Source organism: Athene noctua, chromosome 4 (assembly GCF_965140245.1).
Source record: "Athene noctua chromosome 4, bAthNoc1.hap1.1, whole genome shotgun sequence".
Lineage (NCBI taxonomy): Eukaryota > Metazoa > Chordata > Aves > Strigiformes > Strigidae > Athene > Athene noctua.
Window position 1 is genome coordinate 44,941,137 of NC_134040.1, and position 20,440 is coordinate 44,961,576.

At 38.6% G+C, this 20,440-nt stretch overlaps 1 protein-coding gene across 2 annotated transcripts in view; it reads right to left on the reverse strand.

Moving 5' to 3' along the window:
• Positions 1-20,440, reverse strand: part of AFG2A (AFG2 AAA ATPase homolog A) — a 207,055-nt gene that overhangs the window by 186,220 nt on the left and 395 nt on the right. For both annotated transcript variants that reach the window (XR_012633565.1, XM_074905127.1), the window contains exons 2-9: positions 19,941-20,065; positions 19,163-19,320; positions 15,994-16,052; positions 14,239-14,874; positions 11,864-11,993; positions 11,187-11,243; positions 10,191-10,314; positions 8,641-8,896 (exon numbers count right to left, since the gene is read on the reverse strand). Coding sequence is in view for 1 of the 2 variants with exons in the window: in XM_074905127.1 (XP_074761228.1) it covers positions 8,641-8,896; positions 10,191-10,314; positions 11,187-11,243; positions 11,864-11,993; positions 14,239-14,874; positions 15,994-16,052; positions 19,163-19,320; positions 19,941-20,065 (1,545 nt within the window). In the remaining variant the exon portion in view is untranslated. The remainder of the gene's footprint in view (positions 1-8,640; positions 8,897-10,190; positions 10,315-11,186; positions 11,244-11,863; positions 11,994-14,238; positions 14,875-15,993; positions 16,053-19,162; positions 19,321-19,940; positions 20,066-20,440) is intronic.

A 20,440-nucleotide genomic window follows, 5' to 3' on the forward strand; every position in this document is an offset into this window, starting at 1 on the left:
AGTCTAAATACATAATTCCAATTCATAACCAGAGCCTGCTCCAGAACCAGGAAACAGAACAACTTTCTGCATCACAAGGAACAAAGTCTGAATCACCTGTGATAATTTAATGCCAGGTTACTGGAGGGCTGGAATGAACATGAACTCTGTTAGTAGGAGAAAAACACTGCAGTGCTCGTGTGCTGGTAAGCAGTAACAGTGAGCACGATTACCCTACTTCAGCTGGCATATGGGGGAAAATTAGAAAAGACACTATGGGGGAGGAAGAAGGAAATGTGTAAATCTGCAGAATACGTTCCAGTTAGCAAAATGCCAGTTGAGAATGACTGTGTACAGCATGCTGTATCACCAAGAAAAAAAGTCCACAGATTTGACAAACCCTTCTCAGAGATTCAAGGTCAGGAAGTTGTCTTCAGTTCTTAGATGTGCAAAACCTCTAAAGTTAGCACAGAGGAGCAAGCAGCTAAGATCACTGTAAAAAAAAAAGCCAAACCTATAAGATAATTTAACAGATTGTGGTCTTCAAAAATCAGTTTAGTCTTGGTCAAATCAATTTCATTCATTCAAAGGTGCTATACAGACAGCTGAGGATTTCTTCTGCTGCTACAGAAATAACATTGCTTGGCACACAGCTCTCATCCAGCTTCGCACCCAGGGAGTTGAAGCCCCTGAGGGCCACAAAATCCGATAAACAGAATAGCAACTAGCACACCCCTCCTGTCAGTGTGACTTAGAGCTGGGTTACCAACATTGTATTGATTTTCAGGCTTTGAAGTTAAACACGGAGCACAGAGAAATGTCTGTTCCCACCACAGCTCAGCCAATGACCCATCTGACAGCATCTGCCCTAAATTTATTCTGCTCTTGAGCAAAATGACATAAAGCTGAATTTTCAGAGTCTGCAAACTGAGGAATGATGTTCTGACTGCCATTTCACAGCCACCAGTCTGCACAGGTAGGGCTGCACCAACACAGACTACTCCAGCATCCTGCACCCCTCACACCCTCCCAACCAAGCAATGCGTTTTGAGGCTGACCCTCCAACCCATTCAGACACAGAAGTTTCTATACATGTTGCCAGACATTAATAATATCGTTTCTTCTCTGCCACTCAAGCTGCAGCAGCAAGAACATGGTGTCCTCTGCCATGAAGGTTAATTTAAAATTTTCATGACAGTTTATGATCAACTCTTCTGAAAATATTATTTCCTGCTTATATAAATATCAGCAAACAGAATAGGATGTGCTTTAAACAGATTATTCAGTACTCAACCCACAACTGTGTATATGAAGTCAGTAATCCCACCATCCAATTAACTGCAAGCCAGTTGCAGACAAAAACACACTTAGTTATGATGAAAACCAAAAGTTCACATGCCCTGACTGCAGTAAGTGCAACGTTCTCCATACAAAAACAAAAATCAAGTACCATTAGAAAACAAAAAAAACAAATATTTTATATAAGAAAACATAACTACAAAAAGCAACATAAAGTACACCAACATCTCTGAAGAGAGGCACACAGAGCAACTTTTTCTCACTGTATACAAAGACAATCGCACTAAGGAAACATCTGTGCACTCAACATATGCAAAGACACAAGGGAAAAAAAGAAATTCAGAAATTTTGTAATCACATTAGAATGACACCAAACCAAAGTAAAAGGGTAAGAATAACACTATGCAGCTAAAATAACACTATATTTATGGAATCTTAGGAAAGTAGTTGAACTATTCTAAATGTTTAAGACAGCAATTCTAAAACCAATTCTGACTTTGTCTTTGCCCCACAAGATGTTGGGGGGAGGAAATCACAAGAAAGAGGGCAAGGGATCCCACAGACGAGAAAAAGGTTAACACACTCCACCCAGTCCTAAGCATGTTCCTTCAAGCCACTCAGCATCATACAGATGTAGCCACTTCTGCACAAAAGCCATCATTCTGAGCTAGTGCTCTAAGAAACAATCAAAAAAACATATGTTGCAGTCTGAGTCCAGAAAAGCTACATTGCTTTGTTATGTGTGCGTGCAAGCAAGGACACATTTGTTCAGAACCTGTTAAGATGGCAAACTAAGTCAATTGTTTTGGTTTATAAACAGCTTCTTCATTAAGGACCCAGCTTTAAAGTTACGGAACACAGCACTAACTTAAAACTCATGAACACTGAAGATGTGGATTGGATTTTCTTGTTCTTCTTACACCGTAAATTAGCATGATGGAACACAGTGTCAGAAAACTCAATTGTTGCAGCCCAAAAATTAATTTGTAGTGTTACTTCTGCATCGTGTCGGGACTTTTCAGTGCAGTTCAAAATTCACTGTTCTGCCATTTCTGCAAAAATCTCTAAATTCCATAAGAACACTTTTTTTGATATTGACCATCTGAGTATACACATTATTAATATTACCAAAAAACCCTCCTTTATCTACATGACCTTTTTATAAAAAGGCAAACAGCCTTTCCCACCTCATTTTGAATGTCCCATGGGAACCAGTACTCAGTTAGAGAATGCAATAGCAGATCATTTCCAACAGCATAGTTTCAATCTTTTTCCATGCTACAAAAAAAAAAAACTAACATAGTCACAGTATTTTCAGTCACTTTCCATAAGGGAATAAAATAACTGTAGCATGTCAAGCAGTGCTTTCCCTTTAAACTCTGTAACTGCAATCAGTTAATTTGAAAACAAACCAAAAAACACCATGCAAAACAAATAATCCCATTGCCTCGGTCATCAACTCCCTTCGTCAAAATCCATACTTCCAACAGTGTCTCAACCCACATTCCTACATTTAGGATTATAATCCAAGAAAACTATTTACATTTGTTGCACGCCCCCAGCAGAACTCCAGTCCAAATCAAGTTGGGAAAGGTTCAGACTGAACCTTTATGGCTTAAAGAAAGGATAGATATTCTTGATGCCCTAACACTAGGCTGCTTCATCAAGACACTGACTGAGCTGAAGCAAAGAACTCAGGTTTGAGATACAAGACTGAGAAGCCACATACTGAACGCAGCATTTGTCTAATTGAAAGACCAGTCAGTGCTGGTCCTCAGGGTGCACAGAGACTCACTGTTAATCACATTAGCCCAAACGGCTCACATTTCCTGCAGGTGGCCAGGCTACCAAAACTGCAGAAGCTGGGGAAAAAAAAAAAACACATAGATCTAACAAAGATACATTCCTGAGTTTCAGGGAAATTTGCTTCCTCATCAATTACAGGGAAAAACAGAAAAGTTAGAAGCCGGCCCTTCATTTGTCTAATTTTTTAAATTTTTGTTTTTAATCCAAGTGTGTTGCAGAAACTATTTTCTCAGTTGTAAAAAATACAGCAGGAAGTTTCTCAGCTCCAAAAAAAGCCAAATACAGTATCCCCCTATATAACTTACACAGATCTAAGCTCTGTATATTGATTATATTTAGATATATCAATTAAACAGCATGAAAACTGTCCACCCTAGCTGTATTATTCACTAGAAAGCAGAGGTAATAAAAGCAACAAAGGAATATCATAGACAATAAGATCTCCAAACAACAGGACTCTTAAAATGATGAACACAAGACAACAGACGATATATGTCTATGCAAGTAGCTTCACAGATTCAGCAGAGTAATACTGATTCATACTGGTCAAAGATGTAGTTCAATTTCTTATTTTTGTAACATCCAGCTCAAGGCCATGGACTGTTACAGTTCCAAAGGCTAAGCAAGGTGATACCTTTAACTGTATTACAATTGGGCAATTTAAAAAAACTTTGATGCAAAACAAAGTAAGTAGTACTACTTTGCTTCTTTCACAGAAGTCTCTAAGTTTCAGTGGTTGCAATGCAGCATCCTCACTGGAACTAAACAGATGTTATTGCAAGAGAGACCACTGTTTAAACAAAGACATTTGTTCTTCCTCTCCTCATGATGCTATCTTATCACAGTCCAAGTGTTTTGTATCAGCACACTGAAATTATGTGTAATGAACAAGGATGTTCAAGATAAATTCTAAGAGTTACAAAGCAAATACTTCCTTTCTCTGTAAACAATATGACTGAACCCACTTCTTGAAGAAATCAAGCTATATTTATATTCACCCTCTTGAAATGCTACAGGCAGCCATAGAAGGATAAGTTTATAATAAACTGCTATATTTGGAAACCTTTGTTGCTAAGCATCTTCTAACATTCAGTACAGTTTATACCATTCATGTCTCTGCTACATAATTAACATTTCATATGTTTTTCAAAGAAAAAAGTGCAGTGCTTATCTTTGTTGTTAAGTTAAAACCATTATAATTTTTTAGGGAATTAATAAAAGACTGTGTGGCCAATTAATTAAAGAGGAAGCAACAAGATCTTAGGGCCATACAAACACTGACATTATATGCAGGGATATAGCAGAGTCTATCTTCTAGACACTGCCTCTGCTTGAGGTAAAACAATTCAGAAGACAGCTGTTCACACTAAAAGACAGTCTACTAAATAATTTAGGACAATAGACCTCTCCCAGCCCCAACAATATGACTTTCTCAGCTGCACACATAATTAAGCCCTTTTCTTGTCATATGAATTCCTCAGAGGGTACTCAAGTCCTCAAGATTCTACTGTGAGGAGTCCTGATGTCTACAGGATGTGGTCGAGCAACCACGAGGTACCCATCAAGGTATTTGCAGGTTTTCTGTATGCTGTTAACCTATATGAAAGCATGCAGTTAATTGTGGAAACCACAAGCGTATTCCTAGGCAGCTGAGAATCACAGCAAATCCCAATTTCTCTAATGTAGTCACTACAGATAATGTAACCTAGAACAGAGATGAAGTACACTAAATCTGAAAGCATTGCATCTAAGCTGGTGATACTTGCCATGTTAGAAATACCAGTTTTAGTTTTGATTTTGCTGGAGTGAGCATAGCTATTTGTAAAACAGACAAATAATACTTGCTCAACTATGAGGGAGGACGCAAAGTACTCTGCCTAACAATTAAGACTGAAATAGATAAACATACAGAGCTGATGCCTGTCACCCTGTTGTCAACTTTTGCAACAATACTGTAAGTTTCATGATAACTAGCATTTTTCCTATAAAGTCACAACATTCTGTGGTTTCATTTTGCGAGAAGCTAGAACTGTGTCTGTAGTAGAGGAAAAGAAGGTATTGGAAGAAAAATACAGTAATATTTTTTAAATGCAGCAGATCAGATAATCAGATGTTTGGCCGTTAACACCCTGTTTGTAAAAGTCCAGAGCACACCGCACAGATTCTCCAGATTTCTTGTCCACCTCTCCTCTCCTTGCCCATTCCAGCATACACACCAGCACAGTTCTATATACACCATACACACAGGGACCTAGAAACATTCAGCACAAGCTGGACATTAAAGGCTCCTAAAACTTCTAAACCACTTCCATGAAAATGCAGAGAGTTGCTGAACAGAAAACTTGCCTGTCTGACCCCAGAAGTACCACTAAGCAATTCTTGCACCAGAGAACAAACAACTTCTGCCAAGAAAACAGTTGGAATATGCTTAACTCCACAATAGCTATTTACTTTTCATTAACACCCGTTCTTCAGAATTATACAGAAGACAAACGTCAAAGCTTTTATAAGGAAGTATCTTAGGAAACCTAACTATGGATGCAAAAGCGAAAGGTTTGCCTATCATAGCCCTACAATTACTACATTTACCATGTCACATTAGTTACTACACCTTTGTTTTATATAAGCAGTACATACACAATATTGCCCATGTTAAAAAAAACAGAGTTGAAGTATAAAGATAAGGAAGGATGTATCCTTTGGAAATTCTCTAAACTTTGTATTAAGAATATAAACATACTTAGCTTGTAAACTTTCAGGCTTTCGAGCCACAGAAGAAGTAGCTAAAGATATAAATGAGGTAATCGGGACTCGAGTCTCCCAAAGACCACTACTGCAATACGATTAGCAAGCAACAACAATTGTGTACCAAAAACTGAACATAGCATTCTGAGTTCAGAATTCCTGCTTCAAAATAAGTTTCCATGATTCACCTGTACTTACGCATACATCATGTGTGAAAGTGGCACAAGTAACCTTAAAAGCAAAAATTAACTCAGATATCGCTCAAATATTAAGTGGCTTGGTTATTTAGAAATAAGCACCAGCAGTCTTAACTATATGTTTATATCATGTTTTATGTTGTAATATATATGAAATATTATGTTCAATTCTGAGCCCTACATTACCAAAAGGTTGACAAACTGGAGGGAGTTCAGAGAAAGTCAACATAATTTCTCAGAAGGCAGGAAGGACTTATTTATGAGGAAAGATTAAAAGAGCTAAATATTTATAGCTTGGCTCAGTAATGAATGAGGAGGTAGGGGACATGAGAACAGCCTAGAGATATCTGAAGGGTGTAAACACTAAGGAGAGAGAGTGAATGTGTTATACAAGGATGTACATAGAAATAATGGGATAAAACTAAACAAGGAAAACTTAGGCTGAGTATCAGAGAGCATTCCTGGACAGCAAGCTGTCTTGGCCCATGGCACAGTTTCTTAAGTGAAGCAATAGAAGCCCAATGCTTAGAACAACAAACACGACTAGACAAAACACTGGAAAATTTGCCACATGGAATAACCTTGCTCTGCTGAGGAGAAATATTACCTCATAAAAGCTAGTCTTTTCTAAGTTTAACTCCAGTGAAAGCAGTAATATTTTACAAGGTGTTGAAAATTTAATATAAAAAATAGATATCAAGAGTGTAATCAGGAAAAAAAGGATCCAACTAAGAATGTTCCTTAACCATAAGCAACTTATGTTTATGTAATACTTTGACCAAATCATGCTTCTGCAACCCTTTGGAAAGGAAAAATACATGTGGGCTGTAAAGGGTTAACAGCGCTGGACTGTATTCTCCCCAGCAGAGGTCACTCCAAGATAACAAATGACAAGGAAATCCAGAGGCATGGATTCAAACTTCAGGAAAAAAGCTCAATAGAATGGAGACATCCTCCTTCCCTCATTTCCAGCACTGGATTTGGATGCAAAGCTCACAGATAACAGCGTGTCTTGCAATCAGGCACAGGTAGATGCCAGAAGTTTTGGATCTACATAGCATGTAATGTTCAATTTGCACAACACTCAAAATTTATTTTCTAAAAGGCCATCACAAAGTGGGTAAATATTGCCTATTTGCAGCTGGATTATGAAGTGTTCAGAATCAATGTGGGCATGCACAAGTAAAGGCTAGGCTGGGTCATGTTTGGAATTGAAACCATAACACTTTTCACTGAAAATTTTAGATTACATTAGTTAAGTATTTACTATGTGAGGACTGTGACACAGACAGACTAACAGGCTTCCAAAATCACAGAGGAAGGAAATAAAAAGGGAGTTTATATTTTGTTGTTGTTGTTTGTATATATTTGTTTTAAAAAGAATGTTTGCTAAATTAAAACAGAGCTTAAAACACAACTGAAGCCAACAGAAGAGTGCTATAAATAGAATAGTCTGTGTCCGTACATATTTTTTTCTTCCTGATCCATACAAAATTCCACAAATTGAGAACTATCCCTAAAAAATTCTGGAAACTGGCAAGTAAAAACCTTGCTGTTCCAGGTGCCATCACCCCTAATAAAACTTCCGTCATCTTCAGAGTTAATTCTGATGCAAGAACTAACCATGCACTGTGCCACTGCCAGAGGAAGCTGTCCCAGTGCCAAAGGAAATAAAAGTAACCAGCACACACAGCAAACATGTATTTGTGAACTACAAGGGAGCAAATATGCATAAGCAGAGCTGAAGAGTCATACTTTGACTAGACTCTTTTAAAAGGCTGCTCATGGGTAGATTTAACATCCAACACCTCAACGGCATAAACGCATTCTAGCAAAATGTAAGAATTGAGCATACTTTTAATATTTCATCCAAGGAAAACACAAGTGAACTCATGTTTAAGTATCCCCTGGAACATACTGAACCCTGGCTGCATGACGCATGGATAATTCTCCAGGGCTATGCTTGTACCGGAGGGCAAGGGACACTTTCCAGCCCCCAGCTCAGGACGTGCTCTCCAGCTGTCCCAGCTCCGCTGCGCAGGCCGACCCAGGTGCATACAGTCCCCGGGCCCTGGTCACAAGCTCCTCCTCTGGAGACAAACGAAATACAGGCACAAAATATGGAAGGGAGCTGCAGCAAACACCGCTCAGGCCCACAGTCTCAACATCCTGGGAACAAGGACCTGCTGGACAAGGTGTCTAGCCTGAGTGACTTGGGATTTTTGTATGGAAGGGGTAGGCTTTACAGTAGAATTGGGTATGTCGGGTAACTCATCAAACCATTGGTTTACTGGGGGACAGCTAGCTAGCCAATATGCTAGAAACGGCACAGGGGATTCCCCAGTGTTGTTAATCTTAACATTCCATTTTAAAAATATATTAATATTCAGAGTTTTTCTGACCTACCCAGGAGCAGACCGGTATTCCTCATAATCCATAAGGAATATTCCCTATTCCATTCCTCATATTTCTCATTCTATGTCTTGACACAAAAATTAATTGAATCTCATTTTTAAAAAATCTGTTAGTACACACTGTGGATTTTTAGGTTTTTAAACAAAACAAAGAAACTAACAATAAAGTAAGATCCTAAATAAGACATACAACGTCTCACCTGCTTCCTTGCACAAGGCTGCTAAGTCTGCACCCACATAACCATGTGCACTATCAGCCAGTTGCGCCAACTCTGCTGCTGTGAGCGAATGGGGCACTTTCTTCAGAAGCTTTTGGAGTATGTCCAGGCGGTCTTGGGCATTAGGAATTCCAATTTCTATCTCTTTATCAAAACGCCCAGGTCTGCGCAGTGCTGCATCCAGTGCATGAGGACGATTAGTGGCCCCAAGTACCAAGAGCTGCCCTTCACTGCCTTCCTGAAGGCATCAAACAATGCAAAATATTAATTTTAAAATACAATTAAATGTCACATATCTTATAAACATACTTCTTGCTTACTTTTCCTAACTACTACACACATTCAAATCTTGATGCTAGCTCTAAAGGAACAAAGCAAACTCTTCAGAATATATACCCAAGTAATCCCATCCAACCTATCCCTAATTGCAATTTAGCAACACTATAGGCTGCATGTGCATACAGATAACACAAGAGAAACTCTACTCCAAGATGCCCTCATCCCAGTGTCTCACATTTTAATCCCCAGGAACCTGCTTTCCTATATGAGGAAAGCAAGCACCAAGGAAAGAGAAAGAAGCATTTAAGCTAAAAGGCAGCGTTGGCACAAGAGCAAAAAGGTATCAGCAGACCTTGAATAAACAAGGTTGGAAAATGGATCATTCAAGGTGTCAAAACCAGCTGAGACAGAAGGTTACAATGCTTCCTATAGGTTCAGTAGGAAAAACAAGGTCAAAAATCCTAACCAATTTCTCCAAGCTCTGTTTTTTCCCTTTTAGAATGAGGCTAAATCAGCTAGGAGGTCTCCCGCAGTGCCGTTCTCTTTTTGTGAACGAAGCACTTTCTCCGTGAATATCCACCAGCCTTCGCTATCGGAAAATAAATTCTGCTTGTAAACAGCTCCAGACTGGTCAACTCAAACTATAATGCAGGAAAACAATGAGAAACTTGCAGAGTACATAAACAGCAGAAACTCATTTTTATCCTGTGAACAGATTTCTTTCATATTTCCTGCTAATAATCACAAAATAATAGATGAGAAATTGGCAAACTTTATGGGCTTAATCCATAACGTACTCAAGTCAATTAAATTTACTGTTTCTTCAGTAGGCTTTTGTTTATGTCCTAAATATTACTATGGCAATCTGGAAGTAGCTGTTGTTGCCTTTAATGATGCAGCCTGCATATCACCAGAAGGATTTTGATTACTTCGATTTCAGAGCAATTAAAAATATCTGGCTTAGTTCAGTGATGGGCTATCACTAAAATTTCAGTTTTATTTCCAAAACTACAAGACTAGAAGGCAAACGACAGCGAATGGAATAAAATTTACTTTCTTTTAGTCTCACAGTTATCAGGAGACATTCCCTTCCTCTGTCTTCTAAAAGCATTAGTTTACTACGTAAAGTCTCACTTAAGCCTATTTTCTTTTCCCTCAAATGACACATCTAAAATTGGCTGCATTATAGCAGCAAAATTGTTTTGTTCAGCTAGTCCCCATACACATTAACTGTCTCAGTGCAGTCTACTTACTGAGCCAATGCCATCCATTAATGTCAGCAATGAAGCAACAACTCTCTTTTCAACTTCATTCTGAGCCCCTTCTCTCTTTGGACAAAGTGCATCCAACTCATCTATAAATATAATGGAGGGGTGACTGGGGAGAAAAAAAAAAGGGGGGAAAAAACATTAAGGTGCTCAGGTCAAAGATTTAAAACACCAAGGCACAGAAGTGCAAAGCTGTTTATGGAAAACGTCCAGTTCCTACAAAAATTAACAAGCATCCCATTCCTTTAGGCAACTGAAGGTTTCAACCTTGAGTATGGTGCTACTCAAAGACATAACTAAAATGACTAATATATTAGGCAACAAATACCTTTAAGGTGACCTACCAAGCTACTTTTCTATGACTCTCTCCCAAAGACTCAGCACTAAATATACAACTATCATGAGTAAAGAGGCAGCATTTTATTTGCCACTTCTACACATACCGTATGCGGCAGTCTTTCACTAATGTGTTATGAACACCAAGCATCTGGAAGTCTAAAGTCTGCCTCAACCAGCTTGAATAAATTTGGGCAGAATGCCACTCTAATCCAGAGGCATGCTATAACCCATACCAACACTAGCTTCATTTAGAGCTGGCTTCCGTGTCTCAGCACAGTACTACATTGGTCTCCAAAGATAAAACTAGACAGCAAAATTTGGATCCAGGTGAAACTCTGGCTCATGCTTCCATCTGTGGAAATAAGCGTACAATACACTAACGACACAGATCGAGCGATTTGGCACTGTCTGCAACAGTCCCTTAAATAGGGTAGTGTCCAAAAGCATTTAATAGGCATACTAGAATTTCACTGCTTTCCTTCTAGCTAAGCTCTAGATAAACAAATGTATTTCCTTTTAAAACCACTGCAGGAAAAAAATACAATTCAAAGATTCTCACAAATGTTTTTCTTTTAAGAACATTAATGCTGGAACTAATAACACAATAAGTAAGCGCGAATAAAATTATCCAAAAGAACATACCGCAGAGAAGCTTCAGCAAATATCTGACGTAATCTTGATTCAGACTCCCCATAAAACCTATAATAATTAAAATATTTTATTAAAAAACATTTTTTGGTCTTTTCCAGGCAACTTGGAAAATACTGCTCATGTGCTCCAAAAAGACATTAGCACACCTTTTCAAATCCCAAAGTACATGCAAATCTACAATAGTATTTATTTCCAAAGGACAAGAAATTAAGGTAAAATGGGGCACAGGCAAAGATATAACCATTTTGCAACTAGAAAAAAGATTAAAGGGAAAAGCTTATCTCTTCTGTTAGAAACATAAAGAAAAAAAAAAATTAGCCCCTGGGGACATTAATCTGTCCAGTATCATCTTAATTTCAAATATGCTTTAACAAGCCACTCTTCTTGCTGCAGAACTAACATGCAATTCTAGATGCAGTTTTAGGCCCCTCTTTAATGTAGTCCGTATCTTACACAAATTTCTTGGCCAAATCCAATAAATCTCTTTTATTGCAAGAAGAAACATCAGCCCTACTTGAGAGAACCCTTTCCCATTTGTTTTTGACTCTCTTGGGCCAATAGACGATAGCCAATTCTACATCTACACCTATCCACAATGGATAGATGCCAGGACAGATTTTGGGCTAACATATTTATAGAATTAAGAAAAATACATTGGGTTGACTTACTTGCTTATTATTTCAGGACCATTAATAATGGTAACGTGAGCACCAACCTCATTTGCGATGGCTTTGGCAATCATAGTCTTCCCGGTACCTGGAGGGCCGTATAATAGCACTCCTCTAGGAGGAGAGATTCCTTTAAACAAGCACATGCACACAAACAGAGAAGAAAGTTAGTTGTGATAAGTGCCAGACTGAACAACCTGCACTGGCACATTTCACTGTCCCAGTTATTACCAATTATAAACTGACCTCAGCATTAACTTCTTTAACAGACATATAATTTTGATAAAATTAGGGGCTTTCAATGGGAAGAACACTCTTACGTGAGACATGCATCTATATTTTTTACTTTTAAAGTCCAAATGATTCTGTTCAAAAAGCAACTATTTAAACCATCATATTTTTCAGTAGTTCAACACTGTAATTCTCTCTATACATTGTAGTGTCTGTTTAGGTTTGGGGTTTTTTTCCAAAAAGTTACTGGACTGAGTACCTAATGACTACGAATGTACTTAAGTTATTCATGATTCTCACAGTGTCATTATTACAGATTTCCAACATCAGAAAACCACTTCTCCAACACTCCAAAAAAAATCAGAAATACTGTGAGGCTTGATTCAAGAATACTTACAAGAAGATGAAAAACACACACCAAAAGGATGAATTCGCCTCTTTAATGGCAACTACTAAGAGCCAAAACAAATATCCAGGCACAGAACAAAAGGGACCTTAGAATAATAAGGTACTAGTGTGTCCAGTTAAAACTGGACAGAAACTACAGGTAACTTGCTTGAAGGAATATTATGATTCCAGGTGAAGAGCCAAAACAAAAGGTTTCAGACTAGCAAGGCCAAATTAAATGGGCACAAGGCCGAAAACAGGTGAAAAACTATAAAGCAAAACAGTGACACATGTCTGACAAAGGACTGACCCTGGCACAAAAGACATTGCTGGAACACAACCAAATTAAAAACATTGGTTGGGTACTGAAATACCAGACAGGGATTGATACTTGAAGGGCAGGTCACATCCCAGTGGTGACAGAGAATAAATACAGCTTGTGTGGACAGAAAGCCCAACTCTTAGGAGCTAATATACTCGAAAATTAAAAAAAACCCATATCTGCTAATGGACAGAGAATAGAAATAAAGTGTCTTTACAACAGACTACTTCACAACAGTCCATTAAAGCATGTGCTGCTCCCTCATGTGGTATTTCTGACACTGGCAAGAAACAGAGCTGCTGAAGCAAAGGTCTCGCCTCCACCGGCAGCCTCGCTGCCCAAGAGCAGACAAGGACTCTCAACATTTGGATGGTTACTAAAGGTTTGTAGCTGGGAAGACACCACCATCATCTCTCATTTAATTAGTACAGAATCTGATCAAGAACTTCTGGGACTAGGTGTGAAAAAGACTGATGCTGAAGCAAACTTTCTAACACAAAACCACGTGGTGATGCTGAGGTTGGAGGTCAGTGAACTGAGCTGGTCCACACATGGATGAAGATGCCTCACATCATCCCAGACACCTGCCAATCATGCCCAAGAAACACACACCAGAAGAGTCACCTGTGTATTATGGGAATTGTCCCAGTGATCACTGAAATGACCTCCTCTGTAAAGCTTATGTGGAAAGAGGTAAAGCAGAAAAATATTAAGCCTCAAAGACATGATATTAAAGAAATATTTATAGGTAGGAGCCCTGTCTCACAGTGATGCACACCTAGACAAGTACAATGAGCAGACATGCCTGCTTTATGGACATATTCATTTGTAATAAATACACATACAGAGTTTTATCTTTGTCAAAAAAATCCTCTAAGTCCATATTTATGTTAGATATAACTTTATATATGGCAACAGTGATTGGGTTAGTTTTTCCACCCTGTAATTCCATACTAAAAGCACTGAGCAGTTTGAGTAGACAGCCTCAAACACTTCCTTAAAATCTTGCAGGAATGCTACATATAATTAGATTTTTCAATTATATTGAAAAATATAATTAGTTGACTCTACCAAAACAAATTAAAAAAAATCTTATGACACAAACATCTGCACCTTTCAAATACCCAAGTACAGAATTCTTTCCTATTTGCTATAAATTCTGCTTATGCATACCCAAATTTCCTTAAGAGACACATATTTATTTCCTACTGAATTATTTTTCACACAAGCTAATCATAACATCTTCATCGTATCCATACAGTATAATTATAAAACAGTTTGACATTGCTTGGACGCACAAGTATACCAGATCAGTGTTACATAAAATTCTGTGCATATTCCTAGAATAAATTGGGGTTTTTTTAAAAAAAAAAAAAGTCACGTTAAAGAAAAAAAGCTAGTATCAAATGAAGAAAGCCAACTCTTAGCATCATACCGTAACTCTTGAACAGTTCAGCTTGCTTCAAGGGCAGTTCAACTGTTTCTCTAATAGTTCTGAGCTGGCTGCTTAAACCTCCTATCATGTCATAGGTGACTCGGGATTCAAAATCACCATCTTCTGCTATATTGAGCCTTGTTTCAATAAAATTGATTCTAGTTCTTGAAGAAATGAAATAAAAAGCGTCTGCGTTGCTTATTGCTCCAGCTTTGCCAGTTAGTGGGAGTCCCTCACTGCCTCCCTTCCCAGCCAACTCCAAACCATTGGTGAGGTCTGCACCATCTCTCTTGCTGTAGGTTTTATCTCCCTGAGCAGAGTCTTGACCACTGGCTGCCACAGCAGAACTGGGTGTAACTGGTGAACCTGGCTCCATCAGTTTGCTTGGTGTGCCCATAGATGCGACCTCTGGACTAGTGTCAATGTCCATCTTGCCGAGCTGCAAGGACAAATCTAACATACTTGTCTCCAAATCAGACCTTTCAAGATCTGGCTCATGCATATCACTGGAAATGGCACTGCCCTGGGCAGTCAGCTCTGCACCATCAGTTCCTTTCACCTTCATCACCATGATGTTACAAAGTTTGCCGTAGAAAGTGAAGGCCAAGAGGTTTCCTGGTAAAACTATTTTCCCATCTACGAGAAGATCAAGAAAAAAAAGAGAAAAAAAGACAAGGGAGAAATTTCAATCTACTTTGATAGCAATAACATTCAGACATTCTTCAATCAGAATAATTATATACCAAGAAGCCTAGAGAGTGCTCTGTAGTTAGGTAATTTCAAGGTAATTTAAATGATCATTTTGTACACAAGCAGACTACTGGATAAACATTCGTCAGTATCATACGTAATCTCTCACACTAAACGCATCATTAATTTGAGGATTTTAAATTTCATACCACATACAAAGTGAGATTATGGAATCTGTATCATAAGAAGTAAAAATTTTGTATTTGCTGTGTGCCTTATCAGTATGCAATATTTCACGTTTAGCCCACCTTGTTTGAGAGTCTTGGCCTAAAAAAGGTAAGGTTTTAGCCTTTGCATTGACAAAGATAAGGAAATTTGAGCTGAATGCACCCTACAGGCACAGAAAAACAAATGCAAAAATGTAAACAAGATTTATTATTTCCAGCCAAACTAATGAATTTGGAATGCAGCTCATGTCTCCTGCTTCTTAGTGTAGCAATACTGTTACTAATTCCTAAACCAGAAGATTCCTTTTCAGTAGAACAATTTGTAGCGAGTGCTTTGAGCAGCACTGCCTTCAACAACTTACCTTGCTTTTTCACCTTACTTACACATATCTACCACCCAAAGACCAATTTTGGTTATTTACCACCAACATAAAAAAAGATTCAGAGTATGAGGTTTCATGTTAATACCGATCCCTTATCTTGTTTTTAATGTGTAGTACTGCACTCTTTACTTCACAGTGCAAGTAAGCTCTGAAGTGCATGATGCTACCAGCCTGAAGGCCAGCAACAATTGCTAAACAATTGTAGCCTGAACAAGCAATAGATATAATGGACAGAAGGAATGGAATCATGATTAATGTAAATTAGATTTTCACAGCATGGCAAAATTATTTAGGCCAAAGAAGACCGAGCCTTAAAAGAAGTGTGAGCAGAATAACGTCCTCTGTTTTGTCATAAGCCCTTGATTAAGAACACAGAAACAAACAGTCTTACATCCAAAACTTGATAATCTACTACAAAAATTAAACAGTCAAAAGAGATGCAACAAAACTTATACCTAGGTTTCTCAGTAGACAAACAGACATTTCCTCAGCATTAATGGTGGCATCTTTGTCCCTGTGGTAGGAAAAAAAAAATAAATTTTTTTCCAAGCCGTTACTTCAAAACCAAAACAGAGTCTGCACCTGGATGCAGCAGGATGATGAATACCACCTATTTTACAATATATGATTTAACCCTACAAACAGAAAAGATGGATGAGCACTTTAATATCTTCAGAGTTAAAATGATATTATCTGAAGGCTGCAGACACATAGTAAGAAAAGGAGCACACATATTTATTTTGGGGGGTTTTTTCCATGCAAAATGCTGTAATAAACAATATCATAAGATATTTATAATATCTTAAGTTTACAAAAATGGAACACATGCTTCTCATCTCACCAGGCAGAATGGCCACTGCTACATTTACTGAATTGAAAAAATTACAGATAAGGTAAGTTTCTTTCAGCTCCACAAACACACATACACATCTTCCATTGATTAAACTAGTGCCTTGAGCACTTGCAAAACTCTGCATATCTGAAGTGACTCAACAGATCAGCCTTAAGGCACTTCCCTCACCAGCCCTGGCTAGGCCTACAGCATTTTCTCAGACACTGTCTCATCACTGGGATGTAACACACGACTGAACACCTGTGCTCTCAGCCCAAAGCAAATGAAATGTAAAAACTGTCTCATGTGAACCTCCTCTGTTGTTCATATTAAAACATTTTACATCACATTTACAACTCACTGAGACCAGTGACATCACTAACTCTCCCTGCTCCTCAGATACACTACAACATATAAGGCTGTGGTGATGCAGTATTTTTCAGTGATGGCTTATCTATACAATCTTTTTCCTGCTTCATTTGTGGCTTCACCTTTTACTGAAGCCCATTAAACCATTTTTGCCCATTAAACCATTTTTTTAAATTCCTTAGGACTTACACCCCACCCCCCCACCAATCTGTACGAGCTTCACACATTAGCCATTCTGTTTCCACAACAAAATAAAGGTCTCACTACATCTGTTTTGCAGACGAATGTCCACAACCTTTGTAAGCACCTACACCAAGAGCTGAAGGAAAGCAGCACCAAAGGCATTTAAAGTGGATACAGCCGCTGCAAACAAAAGTCCGATCAACCGGGGGAGCTCTAAACCTAGAAATAAAAACCCATTTCTCTATTCTACTGATCAAGAAAGCAACTTGAGGGAAAGAGGGGTATTATGGTAATTTAGAGGAGAGCTCTCAAAATATCCTATCCGTTCCTGATAAGCAAACACATACTCAGTTACGCTGTTGGGGGTCTGAGGTTGGGGATTGATTATTTTAACTGGAAGAAAAAGCTAAGGTATGCATGCAAGCACACCCCCCACCCCCACCCCCCAGGCATTAATTTGCAGAGAACTAACGACATCTGTAAAGTGCCTAGAAACCTAGGCAGTACTCAAATAATGGGATTCCCAGTTATTTTTTAATAATTTATATTCTTACATGATAGGATGGCACTATGGTTCGTAGTACATTTACAGGCTTAAAACAGACTAATTACAGTTTTCATGTTTTCTCTCCTAGAGTAATCCTAGAAAAACAGTAATTTGTGTGACTCTTAATCTGGTGGCACACATGTGTAACAGTTCTTGGAGCCTGACTCCTGACTGGCTGAGGGGGAAATCTGACTGTGAAACAGTTTCCAAAAAAAATTACCGTAATCATATTTCAAAAGTTACATGTGACTCCTCTGACCTCATCCTTAGATTATATTTCAGAAAAGTCATAGCTTTAAAGAAATAATGAATTGCATATTAACATGAGGGAATATAAATAGATCGGGTTTAATTATTTATTTCATGTGGGGTTGGATTTTTAATTAAATAAGTGTTTTCAGAAACCTCTATAACCAAACAGTATGTAATAATAAAACTTCCTATAGGATTAAATTAGCCATAACAAAAAAGCTGTAAAGACATTTTTTTTTTTTTCATTTTCTGGTGATAAGAGATGCATGGATGGCAAAGCAAGTTGACACCAGAAGTCAACATACAATGTGCAGCCAAGTTAACCAGTGAAACTGTAATTAAAGCCAAACTGGTTATATTACTGACAAAAAGCAAGGTTGCCTCACCAACATTTCTGAGAGTCCGTATGCTGGAAAACAGCATCTACCCCTTCAAATGGACAATGACAATACCATGCTTGAAAACAGAGGTTTAACTGGGAATTAAAGTATTGGGACACTTTCAAAAAGTACACTGTAAAATAACTTTATTTAGGAAATAACTATAATCAGATTCTTTATCAGTCCAAATGCTGACTCTGTGGAATGTTATGACAAATACAGGAAGTCATTCAACAGATCAGTCAACTGCTAATTTCTCAAAGCTTTCATGATTTCAACACAACTGTGATTTTCACCTTTTACTCCCTTTTTTGGGTGAATATCAAGTAAAAAACAAAAACATACCTCAGAGTTTCCAATCCTAAAAAATATTCCCTTAAATAAAACTGGAGCACAAAACCAAGCATATAATAAGGGTGAAGTTTTGAAGGGAAGTGGTTAAAAAAAATTACTTTACTCTCCCCAACCTGTCAGCCAGTAGTTCTCTTAACCACAACAGGACTTTTGAACAAAAGCTTATCTGATAGCAGTTTGCAGTATATTTCCTAATAAGAGCAGCAACACGGGCTCCTTCTGACCTGACATTAACTCTACACTCAGAGATCATCCTCATCCTTTACAAGTGACTTACAAGTTTAATAAATCTGCTCTGATTGTGCAGTTATACACCCTTGCCTAATGCAAATGTAACACAGGCAGCTTGACCTCTGCTTCAAGATGTGCTGGGCTAGCATTATTATTCATTAATTTAATGTAAAGCAAAGAATCTCTTAAGGCTAATGAGCTTAGTGTCATTATGTTCTCCACTCCAGTACCACTCCTCAGTTGAGATTTTGTACAATAGCTGGGCTGCTCCACCGCCCAGAGGTAGCAGTCAGCAGGAGTTAGGCACCAGTTACTAAACCTTAGTGTTAATCCTACAAATATCTGCACATTTGACTTTGTGTAGATACTAGTTTCATCAAAGCAAGAGAGAAAAATAGCATCTTCTAAGAGGTAAGAGTCTGCAGGGCAAAGCAGACACCTGACAGCATGTCACTAGGTTATAACAAGTTGCATACCTCAACTTTACATTGACTTCCTCTGCCTGGATGACAGCACCAGTCACAGGCTGCACAGTGATGGCATCACCTGGATTTACTTTCAGGTTCTTCTGTGTGGTTTCACTCAGCCCAACTTTCCCGCCTGGAAAGCCTGTGGTAGGCCAAGCTGTACAGACCTAGGAAGAGTTTCAAAGAAAACAACTGTCAGTCCAGATTCCACCACCATCCCCCCCCCCCACCCCCCGACTTCCAGTCCTCCAGTTAAAAGTAAGCAATTACTTTACAATGTTTCAAAAAACATGGGCTGAGGGGGAAGAAGAATTAGGTTAAAACCTGATGCCACACAGTAAGATACAGGTAACACTGTGTTCTTCAGATATCCAAGATGCTTTTCAAGAAGGAAGGAGTTATATTTTGCCTACAAAGGAGATAAAATTTCCACGAGGACTATACATGTTCTGCAGATGACACAAAAGCATACACTGTGCAGACTAGGAAAGGCTACAAGTCAATGAAGAAAGAAGAGTAAAGGGCTGTACTCTTTATTTGCAAATAAAACACATGTGTGAACATATAAAATACATATATTGACACACATGACTTATAAATTTCTTGAAAAAATCTGCAGCACGGATTTTTTCCAGTACCAAGAATTAAAAATGTAACTACACTGTAGAAAACATGAAAAAGTACATTCGTTATCTTCCCATGCATGCCCCGTTTTGGTCCCTATTCAATACGACAAGAATACACTGAAAGCACAAGAAAAGCACTTATAGGAACAAGAGAGTCTCACCTCCTGTCGCCCATCAGCAGAGGTAAGCAACACTGGACGACCTATACATATGTTTGCAGACTTCATGCTGCTCAGCGACAGCTGGGCGAGGGATCTTCGCAACATTTTTGGAACTTTGTCATCTCCTAACATTTCCAGGAGAAAAAAAAAAACACCATTTTTTTCCTTCTTATCAGATTAACCTTGTGTTTCTCGTGCTCCCTAGTCACTACAACTGACAAAACCCTTCCAAGCGCTGACGAGAGCCGTGAGGGAAGGGCAGGCACCCTCTCGGGGGGAAATCGCGCTATAACGGGACAGTGTTTCTTACAGGCCTGGAGACACCCACGGTTACACACTGCTGCTTGCTGGATTTTCCACCCCGCGTTAGCTACCAGCGGGACCCGTCTGCGGCGCTCATTACTCTTCCATAGCGTAATAGAAAACAAATTTCACGGGGTCTCAGCCGACCTTGCCCGAGACACACACCCCCCCCCGCCGGTCCCGTCTCCGTGAGGGGA